Source organism: Ranitomeya imitator, chromosome 2 (genome assembly GCF_032444005.1).
Source record: "Ranitomeya imitator isolate aRanImi1 chromosome 2, aRanImi1.pri, whole genome shotgun sequence".
Classification (NCBI taxonomy): domain Eukaryota; kingdom Metazoa; phylum Chordata; class Amphibia; order Anura; family Dendrobatidae; genus Ranitomeya; species Ranitomeya imitator.
The window spans coordinates 627,656,467-627,678,018 of record NC_091283.1 but is presented as its reverse complement, the minus strand read 5'-3'; the positions used below and the strand labels follow the sequence as shown (position 1 = coordinate 627,678,018).

Genomic DNA, 21,552 nt, shown 5'->3' with positions numbered 1-21,552 from the left:
ATGAGAGGCGTCTGTAATTTACATCATAGGTAGACCTCAACTATGGGAGACAAACTGAGAAAAAAAAATCCAGAAAATCACATTGTCTGTTTTCTTAACATTTTATTTGCATATTCTGGTGGAAAATAAGTATTTGGTCAGAAACAAACAATCAAGATTTCTGGCTCTCACAGACCTTTAACTTCTTCTTTAAGAGTCTCCTCTTTCCTCCACTCATTACCTGTAGTAATGGCACCTGTTTAAACTTGTTATCAGTATAAAATGACACCTGTGCACACCCTCAAACAGTCAGACTCCAAACTCCACTATGGTGAAGACCAAAGAGCTGTCAAAGGACACCAGAAACAAAATTGTAGCCCTGCACCAGGCTGGGAAGACTGAATCTGCAATAGCCAACCAGCTTGGAGTGAAGAAATCAACAGTGGGAGCAATAATTAGAAAATGGAAGACATACAAGACCACTGATAATCTCCCTCGATCTGGGGCTCCACGCAAAATCCCACCCGTGGGGTCAGAATGATCACAAGAACGGTGAGCAAAAATCCCAGAACCATGCGGGGGGACCTAGTGAATGAACTGCAGAGAGCTGGGACCAATGTAACAAGGCCTACCATAAGTAACACACTACGCCACCATGGACTCAGATCCTGCAGTGCCAGACGTGTCCCACTGCTTAAGCCAGTACATGTCCGGGCCCGTCTGAAGTTTGCTAGAGAGCATTTGGATGATCCAGAGGAGTTTGGGGAGAATGTCCTATGGTCTGATGAAACCAAACTGGAACTGTTTGGTAGAAACACAACTTGTCGTGTTTGGAGGAAAAAGAATACTGAGTTGCATCCATCAAACACCATACCTACTGTAAAGCATGGTGGTGGAAACATCATGCTTTGGGGCTGTTTCTCTGCAAAGGGGCCAGGACGACTGATCCGGGTACATGAAAGAATGAATGGGGCCATGTATCGTGAGATTTTGAGTGCAAACCTCCTTCCATCAGCAAGGGCATTGAAGATGAAACGTGGCTGGGTCTTTCAACATGACAATGATCCAAAGCACACCGCCAGGGCACCGAAGGAGTGGCTTCGTAAGAAGCATTTCAAGGTCCTGGAGTGGCCTAGCCAGTCTCCAGATCTCAACCCTATAGAAAACCTTTGGAGGGAGTTGAACGTCCGTGTTGCCAAGCGAAAAGCCAAAAACATCACTGCTCTAGAGGAGATCTGCATGGAGGAATGGGCCAACATGCCAACAACAGTGTGTGGCAACCTTGTGAAGACTTACAGAAAACGTTTGACCTCTGTCATTGCCAACAAAGGATATATTACAAAGTATTGAGATGAAATTTTGTTTCTGACCAAATACTTATTTTCCACCATAATATGCAAATAAAATGTTAAAAAAACAGACAATGTGATTTTCTGGATTTTTTTTTCTCAGTTTGTCTCCCATAGTTGAGGTCTACCTATGATGTAAATTACAGACGCCTCTCATCTTTTTAAGTGGTGGAACTTGCACTATTGCTGACTAACTAAATACTTTTTTGCCCCACTGTAGTATAATGCAACCCACCACAGAATATAATGTAGTCCCCTGAGAGACTGCAGTTCCACCACAGAATATAATGCAGCCCCCCCTTAGAGTATACTGTAGCCCCCTCATATAGTATGATGTAGCCCCCCATAATATAATGTAGTCCCGAGAGAATAATGCAGCCCCACAACAGAATATAATGCAGCCCCCCATAGAGTATACTGTAACCCCTCATATAGTATGATGTAGCCCCCCATAATATAATGTAGTACCCTGAGTATAATGCAGTCCCTATTTAGAGTTTCTGCTGCCCTAGGCACTTTTAGTGCTGCCTCCCCCTTTGGTGAGTATGACACTATCGGCAGTGACTTTGGCAAGAATTGCTGATGTGAAAATCGCCTTTTGCAGTAGATCAGGCAGTTTTTCTGCATCTGCCGCGTAACGGATCACTTACGGCAACACTGCGTTCAGCCTCATTCATTCCCTATGGGATTTGCGGCACTTGCCGTGATCTGGCAAATGCGGTACCATACCTCCCAACTTTTGAAGAAGGGAAGGAGGTATAAAGTTTGTGGCGCGCGTAGTGCGCCGCAGCAAATTTTAGGCCACGCCTCTGACCACACCCATTTCACAACTAGTCACACCCATATCCACGTCCCAACCACACCCATTAGCACTGCTGATCACACTGTTTTATATACAATAATTATAAACAAAAAAAAAATATGGCCACACATAATGCTCAATACTGTATAATGGCCACACACATGATGCTCCATACTGTATAATGGCCACACATGATGCTCAATACTGTATAATGGCCACACATGATGCTCCATAATGTATAATGGCCACATATGATGCTCCATACTGTATAATGGCCACACATAGCGCTCCATACTGTATAATGGCCACACATAGTGCTCCATACTGTATAACGGCCACACACAGTTCTCCATACTGTATAACGGCCACACACAGTTCTCCATATTGTATAATGATCCCACATGATGCTCAATACTGTATAATGGGCACAAATGATGTTCCATACTGTATAACGGCCACACATGATGCTCCATACAGTATAATGATCCCACATGATGCTCAATACTGTATAATGGCCACACATGATGCTCCATACAGTATAATGATCCCACATGATGCTCAATACTGTATAATGGCCACAAATGATGCTCCATACTGTATAATGGCCACACATGATGCTCCATACTGTATAACGGCCACACATGATGCTCCATACTGTATAATGTCCATTGGCCACACATGATGCTCCATACTGTATAACGGCCACACATGATGCTCAATACTGTATAATGGCCCCACATGATGCTCAATACTGTATAATGGCAACACATGATGCTCAATACTGTATAATGGCCACACATGATGCTCAATACTGTATAATGGCCACACACAGTTCTCCATACTGTATAATGATCCCATATGATGCTCAATACTGTATAATGACCCCCCCTCCTGTATGCATGGCTCATATCCCCCTCCTGTATGCATGGCTCATATTCCCCCTCCTGTATGCATGGCTCATATTCCCCCCCCCCCCCCGAATGCACAGCTCATATTCCCCCCCCCGGATGCACGGCTCATATTCCCCCCCCCCGAATGCACGGCTCCTATTTCCCCCTCTATGCTTGGCTCATATTCCCCCCCTGAATGCATGGCTCGTATTCCCCCCCCCCTGAATGCATGGATCTTATCCCCCCCCATATGCATGGCTTATCTCTCCACCCCCCCCGCTCCCATCTTGCATGGCGCGCCGGCTTATGTCCTCCTTCAGACCCCCCATGTGTGTGACAGCACCCCCTCCTTCCCCACAGACCCATGTGTGTGACAGCACCCCCTCCTTCCCCACAGACCCCCCATGTGTGTGACAGCACCCCCTCCTTCCTAACAGACCCCCACGTGACAGCACCCCCTCCCTCCCCACAGACCCCCACGTGACAGCGCCCCCTCCTTCCCCACAGACCCCCACTTGACAGCACCCCCTTCTTCCCCACATGACAGCACCCCCTCCTTCCCCACAGACCCCCCCATGTGTGTGACAGCACCCCCTCCTTCCCCACAGACCCCCCATGTGTGTGACAGCACCCCCTCCTTCCCCACAGATCCCCACGTGACAGCACTCCCTCCTTCCCCACAGACCCCGTGACAGCACTCCCTCCTTCTCCACAGACCCCCATGTGACAGCACCCCCTCCTTCCCCACAGACCCCCATGTGACAGCACCCCCTCCTTCCCCACAGACCCCCTCCTTCCCCAAAGACCCCCACGTGACAGCACCCCCTCATTCCCCAAAGACCCCCACGTGACAGCACCCCCTCCTTCCCCAAAGACCCCCACGTGACAGCACCCCCTCCTTTCCCACAGACCCCCACGTGACAGCACCTCCTCCTTCCCCAAAGACCCTCACGTGACAGCACCCCTCCTTCCCCAAAGACCCCGATGTGACAGCACCCCCTCCTTCCTCACAGACCCCCATATGACAGCACCCCCTCCCCACATTCAAAAGTCACCCTGCTCTCTGTACAGCCCCCATGTAGGAACGTCCGCTTATCTGTGCCCCCACAACCCTCAGATCAGCCCCATGGAGTACTCCTGTGTACAGAGCCCCCACCATTGCGCCGCTCCTCAGCCTCTCTCCACAGCACAGGAGGTCTCCTGCTATCAGCGCTGCACTGGAGGACACCCCGCCCCGTCCCTCATACTCACCTGACCTGACCCGTCCCTCAGACTCACCTGTCCTGTCCCACACACCGCGCGGCCGCGTCGACATGGCTCCAGGCTCTGTCCCGACTTCCGGCGCAGCACCTTCTTCCTGCTTGAGCGGTCATGTGATACCGCTAATTAAGGTCATGAATATGCGCATATTCATATTCATAAGCAGGGTGAGTATCGTCTTCAAGGTGGGAGGGAGGCGGGGGGGGCCCTGGAGCAGTGGGGGCCCACACAGCAGGTGTCAGTGCCTGGGCCCACCGGAGAATCCTCCGGTTCTCCGGTGGGCCAGTCCGAGCCTGAGCAGGGCCACGTTTAGTAACCCGATGTTTACCCTGGTTACCAGCGTAAAAGTAAAAAAAACAAACATTACATACTTACCTTCCGCTGTCTGTCCCTGGCGCTGTGCTTTCCTGCACTGGCTGTGAGCACAGCGGCCTGAAAGCAGAGCGGTGACGTCACCGCCGTGCTTTCCGGCTGGCCGGCGCTCACAGCCAGTGCAGAGAAGCACAGCGCCGGGGACAGACAGCGGAAGGTAAGTATGTAGTGTTTGTTTTTTTTACTTTTACGCTGGTAACCAGGGTAAACATCGGGTTACTGAGCGCGGCCCTGCACTTAGTAACCCGATGTTTACCCTGGTTACCAGTGAAGACATCGCTGAATCGGCGTCACACACGCCGATTCAGCGATGTCTGCAGGAAGTCCAGCGACCAAATAAAGTTCTGGACTTTCTGCAGCGACCAACGACATCACAGGAGAATCCTGATCGCTGCTGCGTGTCTAACTGAACGATATCGCTAGCCAGGACGCTGCAACGTCACGGATCGCTAGCGATATCGTTCAGTGTGAAGGTACCTTAAGTCTGCATTCCAAATGCCGCTCCTTCCCTTCCGAGCTCTCCCATGCGCCCAAACGGTGGTTCCCCCCACATATGGGGTATCAGCGTACCCAGGACAAATTGGACAACAACTTTTGGGGTCCAATTTCTCCTGTTACCCTTGGAAAAATGCAAAACTGGGGGCTAAAAAATAATTTTTGTGAGAATTTTTTTTTTACTTTCACGGCTCTGCGTTATAAACTGTAGTGAAACACTTGGGGGTTCAAAGCTCTCACAACACATCTAGATGAGTTCCTTAGGAGGTCTAATTTCCAAAATGGTGTCACTTGTGGGGAGTTTCAATTGTTTAGGCACATCAGGGGCTCTCCAAACGCAACATGGCGTCCCATCTCAATTCCATTCAATTTTGCCATGAAAAGTCAAATGGCGCTCCTTTCCTTCCGAGCTCTGCCATGCACCCAAACAGTGGTTTACCCCCACATATGGGGTATCAGCGTATTGAGGACAAATTGTACAACAACTTTTGGGGTCCAGTTTCTTCTCATACCGTTGGGAAAAAAATTGGGGGGCGAAAATGTCATTTTTGGGAAAAAATATTTTTTATTTTTACGGCTCTGCATTATAAACTTCTGTGAAGCACTTGGTGGGTCAAAGTGCTCACCACACATCTAGATAGGTTCCTTAGGGGGGTCTACTTTCCAAAATGGTGTCCTTTGTGGGGGGGGTTTCAATGTTTAGGCACATCAGTGGCTCTCCACACGCAACATGGTGCCCCATCTCAATTCCTGTCAATTTTGCATTGAAAAGTCAAATGGCGCTCCTTCGCTTCCGAGCTCTCCCTTGCGCCCAAACAGTGGTTTATCCCCACATATGGGGTATCAGCGTACTCAGGACAAATTGTACAACAAATTTTCGGGTCCATTTTCTTCTCTTACCCTTGGGAAAATAAAAAATTGGGGGCGAAAATATCATTTTTGTGAAAAATATGATTTTTTATTTTTACGGCTCTGCATTATAAACTCCTGCGAAGCACTTGGTGGGTCAAAGTGCTCACCACACATCTAGAAAAGTTCCTTAGGGGGTCTACTTTCCAAAATGGTGTCACTTGTGGGTGGGTTTCAATGTTCAGGCACATCAGTGGCTTTCCAAATGCAACATGGCGTCCCATTTCAATTCCTGTCAATTTTGCATTGAAAAGTCAAACGGCGCTCCTTCCCTTCCGAGCTCTCCCTTGCGCCCAAACAGTGGTTTACCCTCACATATGGGGTATCAGCGTACTCAGGACAAATTGTAAAACAACATTTGGGGTCCATTTTCTCCTGTTACCCTTGGTAAAATAAAACAAATTGGAGCTGAAGTAAATTTTTTGTGAAAAAAGATAAATGTTCATTTTTATTTAAACATTCCAAAAATTCCTGTGAAACACCTGAAGGGTTAATAAACTTCTTGAATGTGGTTTTGAGCACCTGGAGGGGTGCAGTTTTTAGAATGGTGTCACACTTGGTTATTTTCTATCATATAGACCCCTCAAAATGACTTCAAATGAGATGTGGTCGCTAAAAAAAAATGGTGTTGTAAAATTGAGAAATTGCTGGTCAACTTTTAACCCTTATAACTCCCTAAAAAAAAAATTTTTGGTTCCAAAATTGTGCTGATGTAAAGTAGACATGTGGGAAATGTTACTTATTAAGTATTTTGTGTGGCATATCTCTGTGATTTAAGTTGGAAAATTGCGAAATTTTCAAAATTTTCACCAAATTTACGTTTTTTCCACAAATAAACGCAGGTAATATCAAAAACATTTTACCACTAACATGAAGTACAATATGTCACGAGAAAACAATGTCAGAATCACTGGGATCCGTTGAAGCGTTCCAGAGTTAAAACCTCATAAAGGGACAGTGGTCAGAATTGTAAAAATTGGCCCGGTCATTAACGTGCAAACCACCCTTGGGGGTAAAGGGGTTAATAAAGGGGATGGGAGAACTACAATACTCGGAGAGATTAGCAAACTTAGGATTATTTAGTCTAAAAAAAAACGACTAAGGGGCGATTTAATAACCATGTATAAGTATATAAGGGGACAATACAAGTATCTCTCCGAGGATCTGTTTATACCAAGGAAGGTGATGGTCACAAGGGGGCATTCTTTGCGTCTGGAGGAGAGAAGGTTTTTCCATCAACATAGAAGAGGATTCTTTACTGTTAGGGCAGTGAGAATCTGAGATTCCTTGCCTGAGGAGGTGGTGATGGCGAACTCAGTCGAGGGGCTCAAGAGAGGCCAGGATGTTTTCCTGGAGCAGAACAATATTGTATCTAAGGCCGGGTTCACATTGCGTTAAACAGCAGCCCGTTCAACACATACGTGAACGGGCTGCTGTAACGCAAGTGCCGACTTGGCACATCGCTAGCGCAGATAGAGCATTTGCTAGCTCTATCTGCCCTAGCAGTGATGGACCCGGAAACGCTGCAGCCCGCGTCTCGGGGTCCATCACTCAATGACGGCACATCGCTAGCTATGCGTCCGACATTGAATTCAATGGCGGCGTTCACGGACTACGCTAACAGCATGTTATTCCGCGGTGTAACGTAGTCCGTCTAACGTGCCATATAGACGCAGTGTGAACCCAGCCTTACAGTTATTAGGTTCTTTAGAAGGACGCAGATCTGGGGATTTATTCTGATGGAATATAGGCTGAACTGGATGGACAAATGTCTTTTTTCGGCCTTGCTAACTATGTTACTATGATCAAATACTTATTTCCCTCACTGTATGTTATACTAATAAGAGGACATTAAAGGATTGTTATTGAGTTAACAATTTAAAATACACAACCATATACAGTATATAATAGGAAATAATATATTTTTGTAATGGAAATTAAAATGAAAGTGATATTTTAAGTGTAAATAGTATCCTTATAATTTATGTCAAATATACAAAACTGGTTTTCTGGAAAGATCTGAAAACTAGGCTGGAATTTCACCAGATCACAAATTGATTAAGGAGCAAATCTGATGAAAGTAGATTTCGTTGGTAACAATTTCATTTGGGCTTCATCCCTAATTGGACAGAAGGTCAGTTAGGTTTTGAGGGGTTCCACACTCGGCATATTCTTTCTGTTGGTTTGTGACATTTCCATCCAGTGTCCTGCTGTATTATATGATCAGATCACACCATGGCTCCCAGAGCAGTTACCTCCAGACCACTCTGCCAGGTTCACATTCCTGCCCTGGGGCAAATAGCTGGTAAACAGGGCCCTGCCCATAGCTTTGTGGCCAGAACTGGACCACTTACACCATACAGGTCACTCTCAGTAGGGGGCACATTTACATAGATGCTTCAGCCCCACCATCACCATACAGATGATTGTGCCTATGAGTTCTGATTAACCCTTTTATACCATCTTAAGCAATAGATCTAAAGATCTTTCTGCAGGACTCTGATAACTAAAGATTAGAATATATGACCAGTAATGAATAATGATGATTGATCATATAAATAGTAGCTATAAATGTCACATATCAACAGATCCCGCCTGCTTTCGAGAGAATATGGCATTGGGACTGGCTGAACCCACCAACCGACTGATGGTCAGAAGAGATGTCGATCCCACATACCCAATTTCTTCTTCTTCAAAAACCCGGCAGATTCATTCCTGCGTAAAAGATGGTGTGTGCACATATCCTTACAATAAAGAGTCGCTACCAATCGATGGACCAATACTACAATTCATATACTAGCCAAAAAGAAAAGCGAGGGATAAGGCGATTGAATGAGATAAATAAATATGTTTACTTATACCAAAATAATGTATCAATGACAATACGACACAAAGAGAAAAGTGAATAAACAAAGGACGTGATATCAAATTTAAAAGAACATATACAGAGGAAGGAACAATATCATGGAGAGATCTCACAACCCCCAAAAAATCCCCTAGAACAGAGGCAAATCTCTTCCTACCAAAAAAAAGCAATACCAGGCATCAAAAATAAAAATAGCTAATATTTACGGTGTAACAAGTCAACATGGAAAGTGTTCTAAAGAGAACATGTATATACAAAAACCAGATAAACTACTACATACTGTGTATGTATATATTATATACATATATATATAAAGTCATTATATGTTGGCAATATGTAGGAAAGTATAATATGTATGACTCCAGAATAGAGCATGCTGAGCAGTTTTTTAGGAAGCCATGGGGGAAACGCATTTTATTCAATCCAACGTTCAATAATCCATGGATGATCCATCTAATAAATGTAGTAATACAGAACTCATTTTTGGGAAAAGGTTGTAAAACTAGGCTGGAATTTCATAAGATCACAAACTGGTTCAAAAATGATTTGGAATAAAACAAATTTGATGACATTAGATTTTTTATAAACATTTAGAACAATACAATCTTACAATAACACAGATCACTTAAACCGTATAATAAATGAGGATTGAGAAAATATCTATCTGAGAAATAAAGAGTACATTGAGGAATAAGGGAAAATGCATTGGAGATTGAGAAATGATCCACAAATGATATTATGGTATATACGAGGGGCGTTCATTAAAGATTTCCCCTGACCCATTTCCTGTGGACTGAGAGCAATGAAACTTGGCACAGTTATTAGTCCTCTAGATAGGTGCCACCTAGGGGCACACACTTCTCCCATCTCTTTAAGCAACTGTAAACCTCGCTTGTAGAGGTCGGCTGGTTGCTCCAAAAGCCACATTGTGACTTCAGAAATCAGAGTCTCATCATCTGGAAAATGCTTGCCCTTCAACAATAACTTAATCGTTAGAAAGAGGTGGAAGTCCGATTGTGCCAGGTCGGGTGAATAAGGGGGTTGCGGTAGAAAGCCACAGAAGCACGCTTCCATTTGGACAACATGTCAGTTGTGAACTGGTGCATTGTCTTGCAGAAGGTGGACACCTTTGGTGAGCATGCCAAATCTCTTGGTTTTGATGGCCTAACACAATTTCTGCAGCAGTGAAGCATAGTATGCCCCAGTGATCATGGTATCTTTTGCTAGGAAATCCATCAATAATATTCCGTGCTGGTCCAAAAATACTGTGAGCATGACCTTGCCTGCCAAGGGTTGGCCACGTGCCTTCTTTGGAGGCGGTGAGTCATGATGCTTCCATTGCATCGACTGGACTTTAGTCTCAGGATCATAGTGATGGACCCAGCTTTCATCCTGTGTGATCAGTCTGTTGAAAAAGTCCTCCTGGTATCCATGGCACATCATCAATAGATCCTGAGAGCACTCGACTCATTCCTGATTCTGGAAAGGTGTGAGTAGCTGGGGAACACAGCGAGTGGATACTTTATGCATGTGAAGATGGTCTTGGATGATTTTTTCCACGGACCCCACATTGACCTCCACTTGCTGGATGATGTGTTCATCAATAGCAGAATGGGGTCACCCTGGAATTGGAGCTGTTTGCACCGAAGTCCGACCACATTTGAAGTGACGATGCCAGTTCCTTACTACATCGTATGATGGGGAATCATCACCATAAACCTCTTTCATCTCATCGAACGTCTCCTTTGGTGTGCGGCCTTTCAAGTCAAGGAACTTGATGACTGCTCCGTATTCCACTGGGTTCATTATCAAACCTCACAACACTTCAGCCCCTGCAAAATGAAGACCGTTATCAGTTCTGAGTTGCAAAATGTCAGGTAACCTATAGAATAAAAGTCAGTAGCAGGTGGATTTTTTAGGAGCGCTAGAAGGGTAGCCCCAGTGAGGGAAGGGTGCACAGTCCCCCCCGCAGCTCCAGCCAAACACCTCTGAAGGAGGACAGAAACAGGAAAAGGGTAAAACTCGGTCAAAGGAGCGCCGAAAGGAGACTCTGACACCAGAATGGGGTTAAGCCACAATGCATTTCAACGGCAGTACCGTCTTCATCAGGTGGACATTCCAATGTCCACCTAATGAAGACGGTACTTCCGCTGAAACGCGTTGTGGCTTAACCCCATTCTGGTGTCAGAGTCTCCTTTCGGCGCTCCTTTGACCGAGTTTTACCTTTTTCAGGTAACCTATAGAGACTTATATCACTACACATGTGCAGTTTCAGCATCCTGTGACAAATAGAAGTGGGTCAGGGGAAATCTTTAATGAATGCCCCTCGTAAGTGAATATTAAGACATAAAACACAAAAACAGATGAGACATCTATAAATAACACTGAGAGTGAGATCCATAACATTCAGGATACATTAGCTAAGCAGATGACAGCCGATGCCATGTCAAAACTCAATACTGAGCTTGACCCTGACTTCCAGAAATGGGAGAAAGAGATTGTTCAGGCTAAAAGTAAAAAATACCAAAAAGATCTTAATGATTATAAAGCTAATCGAGTGTATAGATGGTGTAAGACATTTACTAAGAGCCACAAAGGGCCATCATCTCAAAGTAGATCAAACTCCTTTTCCTCTGCTACATCCATTGGATAATCAAACTCAAGAGAACCAAAGGAAGTTTTTAAATGTAAAAAGTAATAAATTTTATTTATAACAAATACACACAATTTAAAAATCAATAAAAATACAAGCACATATCAAGATAATGAAGGTGCAAAAAACACAGAAATACAAATATCAAAAGACACCAGAATTAGAAGGTGCACTGCATAATAGGTCCATAGTATGTAAATGTGGTTCTATTGTGTGTAAGGTGTCGACAACACTCTCCTAAACGCTAGTCTAAGAGATAGTATCCATATGCATAGTTAGCCCTTTTAAGGGCATAATCCCTCCTTTGTCCCTATCTGGGGGGAGTTTCTTATCTACCAGGACCCTAATAATAAAAGGGTAATAACCATAATAGGTGTCCAATACAGGGACCTGGTGATACGATACGATACACTTTATTGATCCCGTGGGAAATTATGGTATCACAGCAGCACAACTTAAAGGGAACCTGTCACCCCGTTTTTTGAGATTGAGCTATAAATACCGTTAAATAGGGCCTGCGCTGTGTGTTCCTATAGTGTATGTAGTGTACCCCGATTCCCCATGTATGCTGAGAAATAACTTACCAAAGTCGCCGTTTTCGCCTGTCAATCAGGCTGGTCAGGTCGGGAGGGCGTGGTGACATCGCTGGTTCTTCCTCAGCTTTACGTTGGTGGCGTAGTGGCGTAGTGGTGAAGACACAGCGCGCGATCTGCGCTGTCATCCCTTTCGTCGGTGGGGGCGGCCATCTTCCTGGGGCCGCGCGTGCGCAGATCGAGTGCTCTGCTGCACGGGGCTTCAGGAAAATGGCCGCGGGATGCCGCGCGTGCGCATTAGAGATCGCGGCGGCCATTTTCCCAAAGCCGAGATGCAAACTCGGCTTTGGGAAAATGGCCGCCGCGATCTCTAATGCGCACGCGCGGCATCCCGCGGGCATTTTCCTGAAGCCCCGTGCAGCAGAGCACTCGATCTGCGCACGCGCGGCCCCAGGAAGATGGCCGCCCCCACCGACGAAAGGGATGACAGCGCAGATCGCGCGCTGTGTCTTCACCACTACGCCACTACGCCACCAACGTAAAGCTGAGGAAGAACCAGCGATGTCACCACGCCCTCCCGACCTGACCAGCCTGATTGACAGGCGAAAACGGCGACTTTGGTAAGTTATTTCTCAGCATACATGGGGAATCGGGGTACACTACATACACTATAGGAACACACAGTGCAGGCCCTATTTAACGGTATTTATAGCGCAATCTCAAAAAACGGGGTGACAGGTTCCCTTTAAATCATAAAGGAATTACATGGATAAGAATGTTAGGAGAGCATGTCTCACCTGGTGTTAGGTAGACCTCTGCACGCACCCCGCACGCTGTTTTCACTTTATTTTATTCAGCGGATTTGTTTCAGCAATTGGAATTTGCGCCTTGTCTGCATTATCTGAGTGAATATCCTTTATGATGTCCCATAGGGTGGCCAAAGTATGGATATGAGAATCGAGCGTATATGATATATCAATAATATATTAAGTGCTCTCTACAAGAGATAATCTGTCATCCATGGTTTATTTAGGGATATATGGACTGGCTTTAATGTATATACTACATCAGCAATTAATAATCTGTGTTTTATACATGGGGTAAATCACGGATTAAGTGTGCTTCTATGATACTTTCTTGGGCAATCATGATATTTTGTATCATGGGATTTTCGATGGGATTTATATGTGATTATAGTTTTTTGCCCTATATGCTGCCCATAACCAATATGGCCACTTCTACATTGTATATATCTCCGGATGGGTCACCTTTTTTCTGCCGCGGGTGATGCATGTGGACGGTGCTTCCTTTACAGAGCGGTGCATTCCATTGACGTCAGACGGAACATTTGTTCCCTATATGGACCACTTCTGTGATGCTGGATGTGACGCGGTAGCGGTGGAAGTCCCGCCTCCACGCACACGATGAACGAGGCCGGATGTTTCTTCTCTCCACTGCCACCATTGGTTACCAGCGATTGTTATGGGATATATAATGTGGCATTTGAAACACACATGCACTGCCCCCTGAGGAAGCAACCAGTGGGGCATTTATGTAAGAGTTTGGCATCAATATGGGTAAGAGGCTGTGATACTTTAATCTCATGGGCTTGTATGGTATGTTATCGGCCACCATGTTCACAGTTGACAACTACTTTAGATTAATGGCCAAACTATCCTATGGATATTATGAGTATAATGTGCTAGGTACTATTCAATTGCCCTCTTCAATTGCCCTCTACCCCATTTTGTGATCGGTGGTGTTATTACATATACCCTTTGAAATCATGCACTATGCACTTTATAGTTATTGTGTACTAGATGGTGGCCCAATTCTAACGCATCGGGTATTCTAGAATATGTATAGTAGTATAAAGCACAGCCCACGCAGTATATAACACAGCCCACACAGTATATAACACAGCCCACACAGTATATAACACAGTCCACATAGTATATAACACAGCTCACATAGTATATAACACAGCCCACGTAGTATATAACACAGCCCATATAGTATATAACACAGCCACGTAGTATATAGCACAGCCACAGAGTATATAACACAGCCGCGTAGTATCTAACACAGCCCATGTAGTATATTGCCCAGCCACGTAGTATATAGCAGCCACGTAGTATATAGCACAGCCAACGTATTATATAGCACATAGTATATAACACAGGCCACGCAGTATATAACACAGCCCACATAGTATAAAGCACAGCCACGTAGTATATTGCCCAGCCACGTAGTATATTGCACAGCCACGTAGTATATAGCACAGCCCATGTAGTATATAGCACAGAGACGTAGTATATAACACAGGCCACGCAGTATATAACACAGCCCATACAGATCAACACCGATCCTCCACCAAATTTCACAGTGGGTGCAAGACACTGTGGCTTATACACCTCTCCAGGACTCTGTCTAACCATTAGACAACCAGGTATTGATCTGGGGATGCTTCAGCAAGGCTGGGATTGGGCAGGTTAATCTTTGCGAAGGACGTATGAATCAAGCCACATACAAGGTTATCCTGGAAAAAAAGTTGATTCCTTCTGCTCAGGCAATGTTGCCCAACTCTGAGGACTGTTTTTTTCCAGCAGGACAATGCGCCATGCCACACAGCTAGGTCAATCAAGGTGTGGATGAAGGAGCAGTACATCAAAACCCTGTCATGGGCAGCCCAATCTCCAGACCTGAACCCCATTGAAAACCTCTGGAATGTGATCAAGAGGAAGATGGATAGCCACAAGCCATCAAACAAGGAAGAACTGCTTACTTTTTTGTACCAGGAGTGGCATAAGGTCACCCAAAAGCAGTGTGAAAGACTGGTGGAAAGCATGCCAAGACGCATGAAAGCTGTGATTAACAATCATGGTTATTCCACAAAATATTGATTTCTGAACTCTTCCTGAGATAAAACATTAGTATTGTTGTTTCTAAATGATTATGAACTTGTTTTATTTGCATTATTTGAGGTCTGGAAACAATGCATTTTTTTTTTGCTATTTTTACCATTTCTCATTTTCAGAAAATAAATACAAAATGTATTGCGTGGAACTTCAGAGACTTGTCAGTTTATAGAATAAAAGAACAATTTACATTTTACTCAGAAATATACCTATAAAGAGAGAAATCAGACAAACTGAACATTTTGAAGTAGTCTCTTAATTTTTGCCAGAGCTGTGTATGTACCGGTGCCTGTATATACAGTGTATTATACAGATAAGAGGACATTAAAGGATTGTTATTGAGATAACAATTTAAAATACACAACTCTATACAGTATATAATAGGAAATTATATATTTTTGTAATGGAATTTAAAATGAAAGTGATATTTTAAGTGTAAACAGTATCCATATAATTAATGTAAAATAATCCAAAACTGGTTTTCTGGAAAGATCTGAAAACTAGGCTGGAATTTCACCAGATCACAAATTGATTAAGGAGCAAAGTAGATTTCGTTGGTAACAATTTCATTTGGGCTTTATTCCTAATTGGACAGAAGGGCAGTTAGGGTATGTTCACACGTTCCTGATTTCCATCCTTTTTTTTTCAGGACTGTTTTTTAAAAAACTGCAGCTCTTGGCAGAAAACGCAGGTCCTTTTTTTGATCCTTTTTTTTATGCAGTTTTCTATGCAGTTAAAATGGCTGAAAATACCCTAACCCTACCCCTAACCGAACCCCTACCCCTACCCCTAACCCTACCCCTATTCTAACCTTAGTGGAAAAAAAAAAAAATTCTTAATTTTTTTTTATTGTCCCTACCTATGGGGGTGACAAAGGGGGGGGGGTCATTTACTATTTTTTTTTTATTTTGATCACTGAGATAGGTTATATCTCAGTGATCAAAATGCACTTTGGAACGAATCTGCCGGCCGGCAGATTCGGCGGGCGCACTGCGCATGCGCCCGCCATTTTGCAAGATGGCGGCGCCCAGGGAGAAGATGGCCGGACGGACACCGGGTAAGTATAAGGGGGGGAGATTAGGGCACGGGGGGGGGGGGGCATCGGAGCACTGGGGGTGGGCATCGGAGCACGGGGCGGTGGGATTGGGGCACGGGGGGCGGGATCGGAGCACGGGGGGGCAGCCACACTCCGCCCACGCACTTCCGCCCGCTTCCCCGCACTTCCTGCTGCAGCGGTTCGGCACCACAAACCGCAGTAAAACCCGCAGATATTTTTTTCATCTGCGGGTTTTACTGCGGGTTTGACCTCACAATGGAGGTCAATGGGTGCAGAACCGCTGCGGCTCCGAAAAAAGAAGTGACATGGTACTTCTTTTTTACCGCGGCTATTCAGCGCGGCTTTTTTTCCCGATTCCCGCATCATGTGCACAGTGGTTCCTGTTTTCCATAGGGTACAGTACACTGTACCCTGCATGGAAAACAGCTGCGGAACCGCAGCGGCAAAAACGCTGCGGTTCCGCAGAAAAAAACGCACTGTGTGAACATGGCCTTAGGTTTCGAGGGGTTCCACACTCGGCATATTCTTTCTGTTGGTTTGTGACATTTCCGTCCAGTGTCCTGCTGTATTATATGATCAGATCACACCATGGCTCCCAGAGCAGTTACCTCTAGACCACTCTGCCAGGTTCACATTCCTGCCCTGGGGCAAATAGCTGGTAAACAGGGCCCTGCCCATAGCTTTGTGGCCAGAACTGGACCACTGAGTTCGCATCTTGGCTTCAGGAAAATGGCCGCCGCGATCGCCATCTGCGCACGCGCGGCATCCCGCGGCCATTTTCCTGAAGCCCCGTGCAGCAGAGCACTCCATCTGCGCACGCGCGGCCTCAGGAAGATGGCCGCCCCACCGATGACAAGGGTAATAGCGCAGATCGCGCGCTTTTTCTTCACCTGCGCGCAGTGGATTCGGCACTTGGACATGCGCACACCACTACGCCACCAACGGAAAGCTGGGGAAGAAAAGAGCGATGTCACCACGCCCATCTGACCTGACCAGCCTGATTGACAGGCGAAAACGGCGACTTTGGTAAGTTATATCTCAGCATAGGTGGGGAATCGGGGTACACTACATACACTATAGGAACACACAGCGCAGGCCCTATTTAACAGTATTTATAGCTCAATCTGAAAAAACGGGGTGACAGGTTCCCTTTAAGCTGTATTTTCTGGGTCCATGCTCCTTTCTGGTTTGCAGACAGTCTGGGCCTCCCTCACTATACATTTAACGTTTGTCTTAAAGAATAGGGACCACGGACATTTTGGCGCCTTTCTATTAGTCAGTGTTTAGTGTTAGGACACTGCAAAAATACACACTAGGCCCCGATCATGGAGACCGCCATTGTGCACGGCCGTCTGGAGGCCCCATACATTCATGCTGTCCGGTGTAACACCTGGATGAACCAGACCCCTTATGGTTGCAGGACTCAGTACACACGTTGCATAGCCCCCGGGGCACACCGTCACCTGCGTTTCACCAGGGGTCAATGATTTGGGGCGAGGCTATGTCTGCAGCCGCCGCTAGGTGTCACTCATCACGTGGCTCGTATATAGAACGTATATACATGTACATAGATAGCGTGGCCCCACCAGAACGTCACGTGTCCCGGTCTATTCACCTCCTCTGCAGCTGATTGGCTGCGGCGGCATTTCCTCAGCTCACGAGGCATGGAACGCAGAACGCCTGATGACGTAAGGCGGAAGTGGCGTCGATAGTGGCGGGCTTGCGAGAGGAGGGGCTATATAAGCGCTGCTCAGTGCGGCCGTTGTATTGTTAGAACGGAAACCGCACCCGTACACGTGATCCCACAACACCGGGCACCCGACGCCACCATGGGGGACAAGATGGACATGTCCCTGGACGACATTATCAAGATGAACCGAACTCAGAGGACGCCTGGCCGAGGCCGGGGAGGGCGAGGGGCCCGCGGTGGCGCGTCCCGTGGTGGAGCTATAGGCCGCATTGGAAGTGGTGGCGGCGGTCGGGGAGGCGGAGGACCCGTGCGGACGAGGCCGATGCTAAACCGAGGCGGCAGGAACCGACCCGCGCCGTACAGCAGGGTAGGAGGGCCGCGGCCTAGCAGAGGGGGCGGCCTGTGAGGCCTGAGGCGCCTGGTATTGGGGTCCTGGGCTCACATCATCTTATCTTCCAGCCCAAGCAGCTCCCGGACAAGTGGCAGCATGACCTGTTTGACAGCGGCTTCGGGGCCGGTGCAGGAGGAGTGGAGACCGGAGGGAAGCTGCTGGTGTCCAACCTGGACTTCGGGGTCTCTGATGCGGACATCCAGGTATGGCTACTTCTGGGGGCTCTGCTCTTACTAATGATTTATGTGGGTTATTGTAGTTGTGGCCCGTCCTGTAATGCCCCCATATGCGGGGATTCCGTTCCCAGTGGGTGATCTCCGTGTAGGGTCTCTGATGCTGACATCCAGGTATGGCCACTTCTGGGGGCTCTGCTCTTACTAATGATTTATGTGGGTTATTGTAGTTGTGGCCCGTCCTGTAATGCCCCCATATGCGGGGATTCCGTTCCCAGTGGGTGATCTCCGTGTAGGGTCTCTGATGCTGACATCCAGGTATGGCCACTTCTGGGGGCTCTGCTCTTACTAATGATTTATGTGGGTTATTGTAGCTGTGGTCCATCCTGTAATGCCCCCATATGCGGGGATTCCGTTCCCAGTGGGTGATCTCCGTGTAGGGTCTCTGATGCTGACATCCAGGTATGGCCACTTCTGGGGGCTCTGCTCTTACTAATGATTTATGTGGGTTATTGTAGCTGTGGTCCATCCTGTAATGCCCCCATATGTGGGGATTCCGTTCCCGGTGGGTGATCTCCGTGTAGGGTCTCTGATGCTGACATCCAGGTATGGCCACTTCTGGGGGCTCTGCTCTTACTAATGCCCCCATATGCGGGGATTCCGTTCCCGGTGGGTGATCTCCATGTAGGGTCTCTGATGCTGACATCCAGGTATGGCCACTTCTGGGGGCTCTGCTCTTACTAATGCCCCCATATGCGGGGATTCCGTTCCCGGTGGGTGATCTCCATGTAGGGTCTCTGATGCTGACATCCAGGTATGGCTACTTCTGGGGGCTCTGCTCTTACTAATGACTTATGTGGCCCGTCCTGTAATGCCCCCATATGCGGGGATTCCGTTCCCAGTGGGTGACCTCTGTGTAGTGTCTCTGGGGTTGCTGATCCCCTTGTTGGTGGTTTCAGGAGCTGTTTGCGGAGTTCGGCACTCTGAAGAAGGCAGCAGTTCACTACGACCGATCGGGCAGAAGTTTAGGGACAGCGGATGTGCACTTTGAAAGGAAAGCTGATGCACTGAAGGCGATGAAGCAATACAACGGTGTCCCGCTAGATGGTAAGGTCCCGCTCGTCTTCCCACGGCAGCCGCCTAGGGGATGGTGAGCAGCTCAGTGATCTGTCCTCCTTACTTCTACAGGTCGTCCTATGAACATTCAGCTGGTCACGTCACAGATAGAAGCACAGAGAAGACCTGTACAGAGGTGGGTAGTAAGCTGGCTGGGCCGCTGCGGATGGAAGGCTCCTGACCTGTAGTAGTTTTTTATATATATTTTTTTTTTTTTCCAGTTTGCCTAGGGGTGGTATGACACGGCCACGAGGGGGCTCAGCAGGGTTTGGTGCTGGTGGAGGAAACAGAAGAGGTGGCAGGGGAGGAAATCGGGGCCGTGGACGGGGAGCTGGCAGAGACACAAAGCAACAGTTATCAGCAGAAGAGCTGGATGCACAGCTGGACGCCTACAATGCAAGGGTGAGTGATGGTGGCAGTGTCTGGCCAACGTATATTATTGCTGCATGATGGCACTGTCTGTAACTTGTAAGGTTAAGTCCTGGCTATCCACAGGACGGGGAGGTTTCGAATTGCTTCACAGTAATTCTGAATGGGACTTGTGGTCCTGTGGCGACTGTGCCAAATAGGATGGTGATGTACATCAGCACCAGTCACTCTGCTGCCACAGAAACCAGTTTTTGTATTGATGCGTCTTCATACTATGGCTCATGCAAAAAAAAAAAAAAAGAGTAAGCTACTGGTTGTAGTGTTTAGGGTCTCCACTCCCTATTCTTCCTTAAGTATCTGTGTAGTAAAATTAGACCACTGTGGTCTGTTTGGGAGACTTGTTAAAGGGAATCGGAGAGGGATAAACCCTTCCAGTTTATATGGGCCTGTAAGTCATGGGAAAATGAATAAAATGACCCCTCCAGTCACATATCAATGCCTTATTTCAGAGGCATCAGAAGTTTTTTTTTTTTTTTGTATATGTAAATCAACTGTTAAAGTCTATGGCCGGACCCGTATCTGCCTGCAGAGCTTCTAATAAATGAAGAGGACCATCACTGGTGTGAGACATGTAGATCAGCAGAGCAGACTGTCAGTCATTACATGTCTCATGTTAGTAATGAGCTCTAGAGGCAGCTTCTCACAGATTTGGCTGGCTCAGATCCTAATGACTCATTCACATATTCCAGAGAAATCCATGTTTTGTTTTTTTTTGTTTTATGACCCTGGATGTCTAAGCAAGGTGTCACTTTAGTCAGCTTGCTATGACCTACATGCCCATATAGACGGCTTATGGAGGTTGATCTTACTGTGTCTCCCTTAACAGCTGTTACTTTTTTTTTTTTAATTAAAAAGATTATACTTGATGCCTATATGTGGTGCCCACTTCTGCGGCATACGCTGCTGCTGGGAGGGTGTGTTGTGTTGCTGCAGCTGTTCCTTATAACTTGCAGGCAGCTGATGCTGTTCATTCTTATTCCTGTCTCCGCTTCTCCACAGATGGACACTAGCTAATCCTTCCCCATGCTCCTGTGCTGCAGTTCTATCTCTGGACATCATTTCCTTTCTATTCAACTTTTTTTTTGCTCTTATTTCTGATAGGTTTTAAACTCATGTAAAGTTGCATTATTTTTTTTTTATTATGCAGACCTGTAATTTTTTTGTACAGTTATTTTCTGGGATATTTTTCTGGCTGTCATGAATAGGGCTATATTTAATAAAAAAAAGATTTGGTATATTTGTTCTTTGTGGCACATATCATGTGCGCTAAAGGATGAATGTTGGGGACACTATCCTGCTTCTCTATGCCAATGTAATATGCTCTTTTTATGAAATTATCTGCCAGGGGGCACTCAAATATTGCATTTATTAAATCCTGTTGGGTCTGCAGTGCTGGGTTTGTCGTTTGTTTCAAGTGTTGTTTTTTTACTTGGATTACTCTGTTAAGATCCTTCATGAAGACTTGTATAGGTCAGTTCAGTAACTTGTACAAGGAACATCAACATGAGCAATTATGGGGTCAGAGGGATGCTTTCTCTGCAACGGACATACTGTATGTTCTTGTGAGGTGGCAACTTAATATCCAAGGATTGATGACAAAATATAACATGTGAACGCTCTGTCTGCGACTATCTGACTTCCACCACCTATGTTATTGTTGGCTGGGTTTT

The 21,552-nt window shown here is 46.2% G+C and overlaps 1 protein-coding gene across 1 annotated transcript; it reads left to right on the top strand.

Moving 5' to 3' along the window:
* The first annotated feature begins 17,778 nt into the window (after window positions 1–17,778).
* Window positions 17,779–21,271, top strand: ALYREF (Aly/REF export factor). Its single transcript, XM_069752535.1, has 6 exons — window positions 17,779–18,140; window positions 18,233–18,367; window positions 19,297–19,444; window positions 19,526–19,589; window positions 19,675–19,855; window positions 20,882–21,271. Exons 1-6 carry the CDS (start codon window positions 17,913–17,915, stop codon window positions 20,894–20,896), a joined length of 771 nt encoding a protein of 256 aa, XP_069608636.1. The 5' UTR covers window positions 17,779–17,912; the 3' UTR covers window positions 20,897–21,271.
* The last annotated feature ends 281 nt before the right edge of the window (window positions 21,272–21,552 follow it).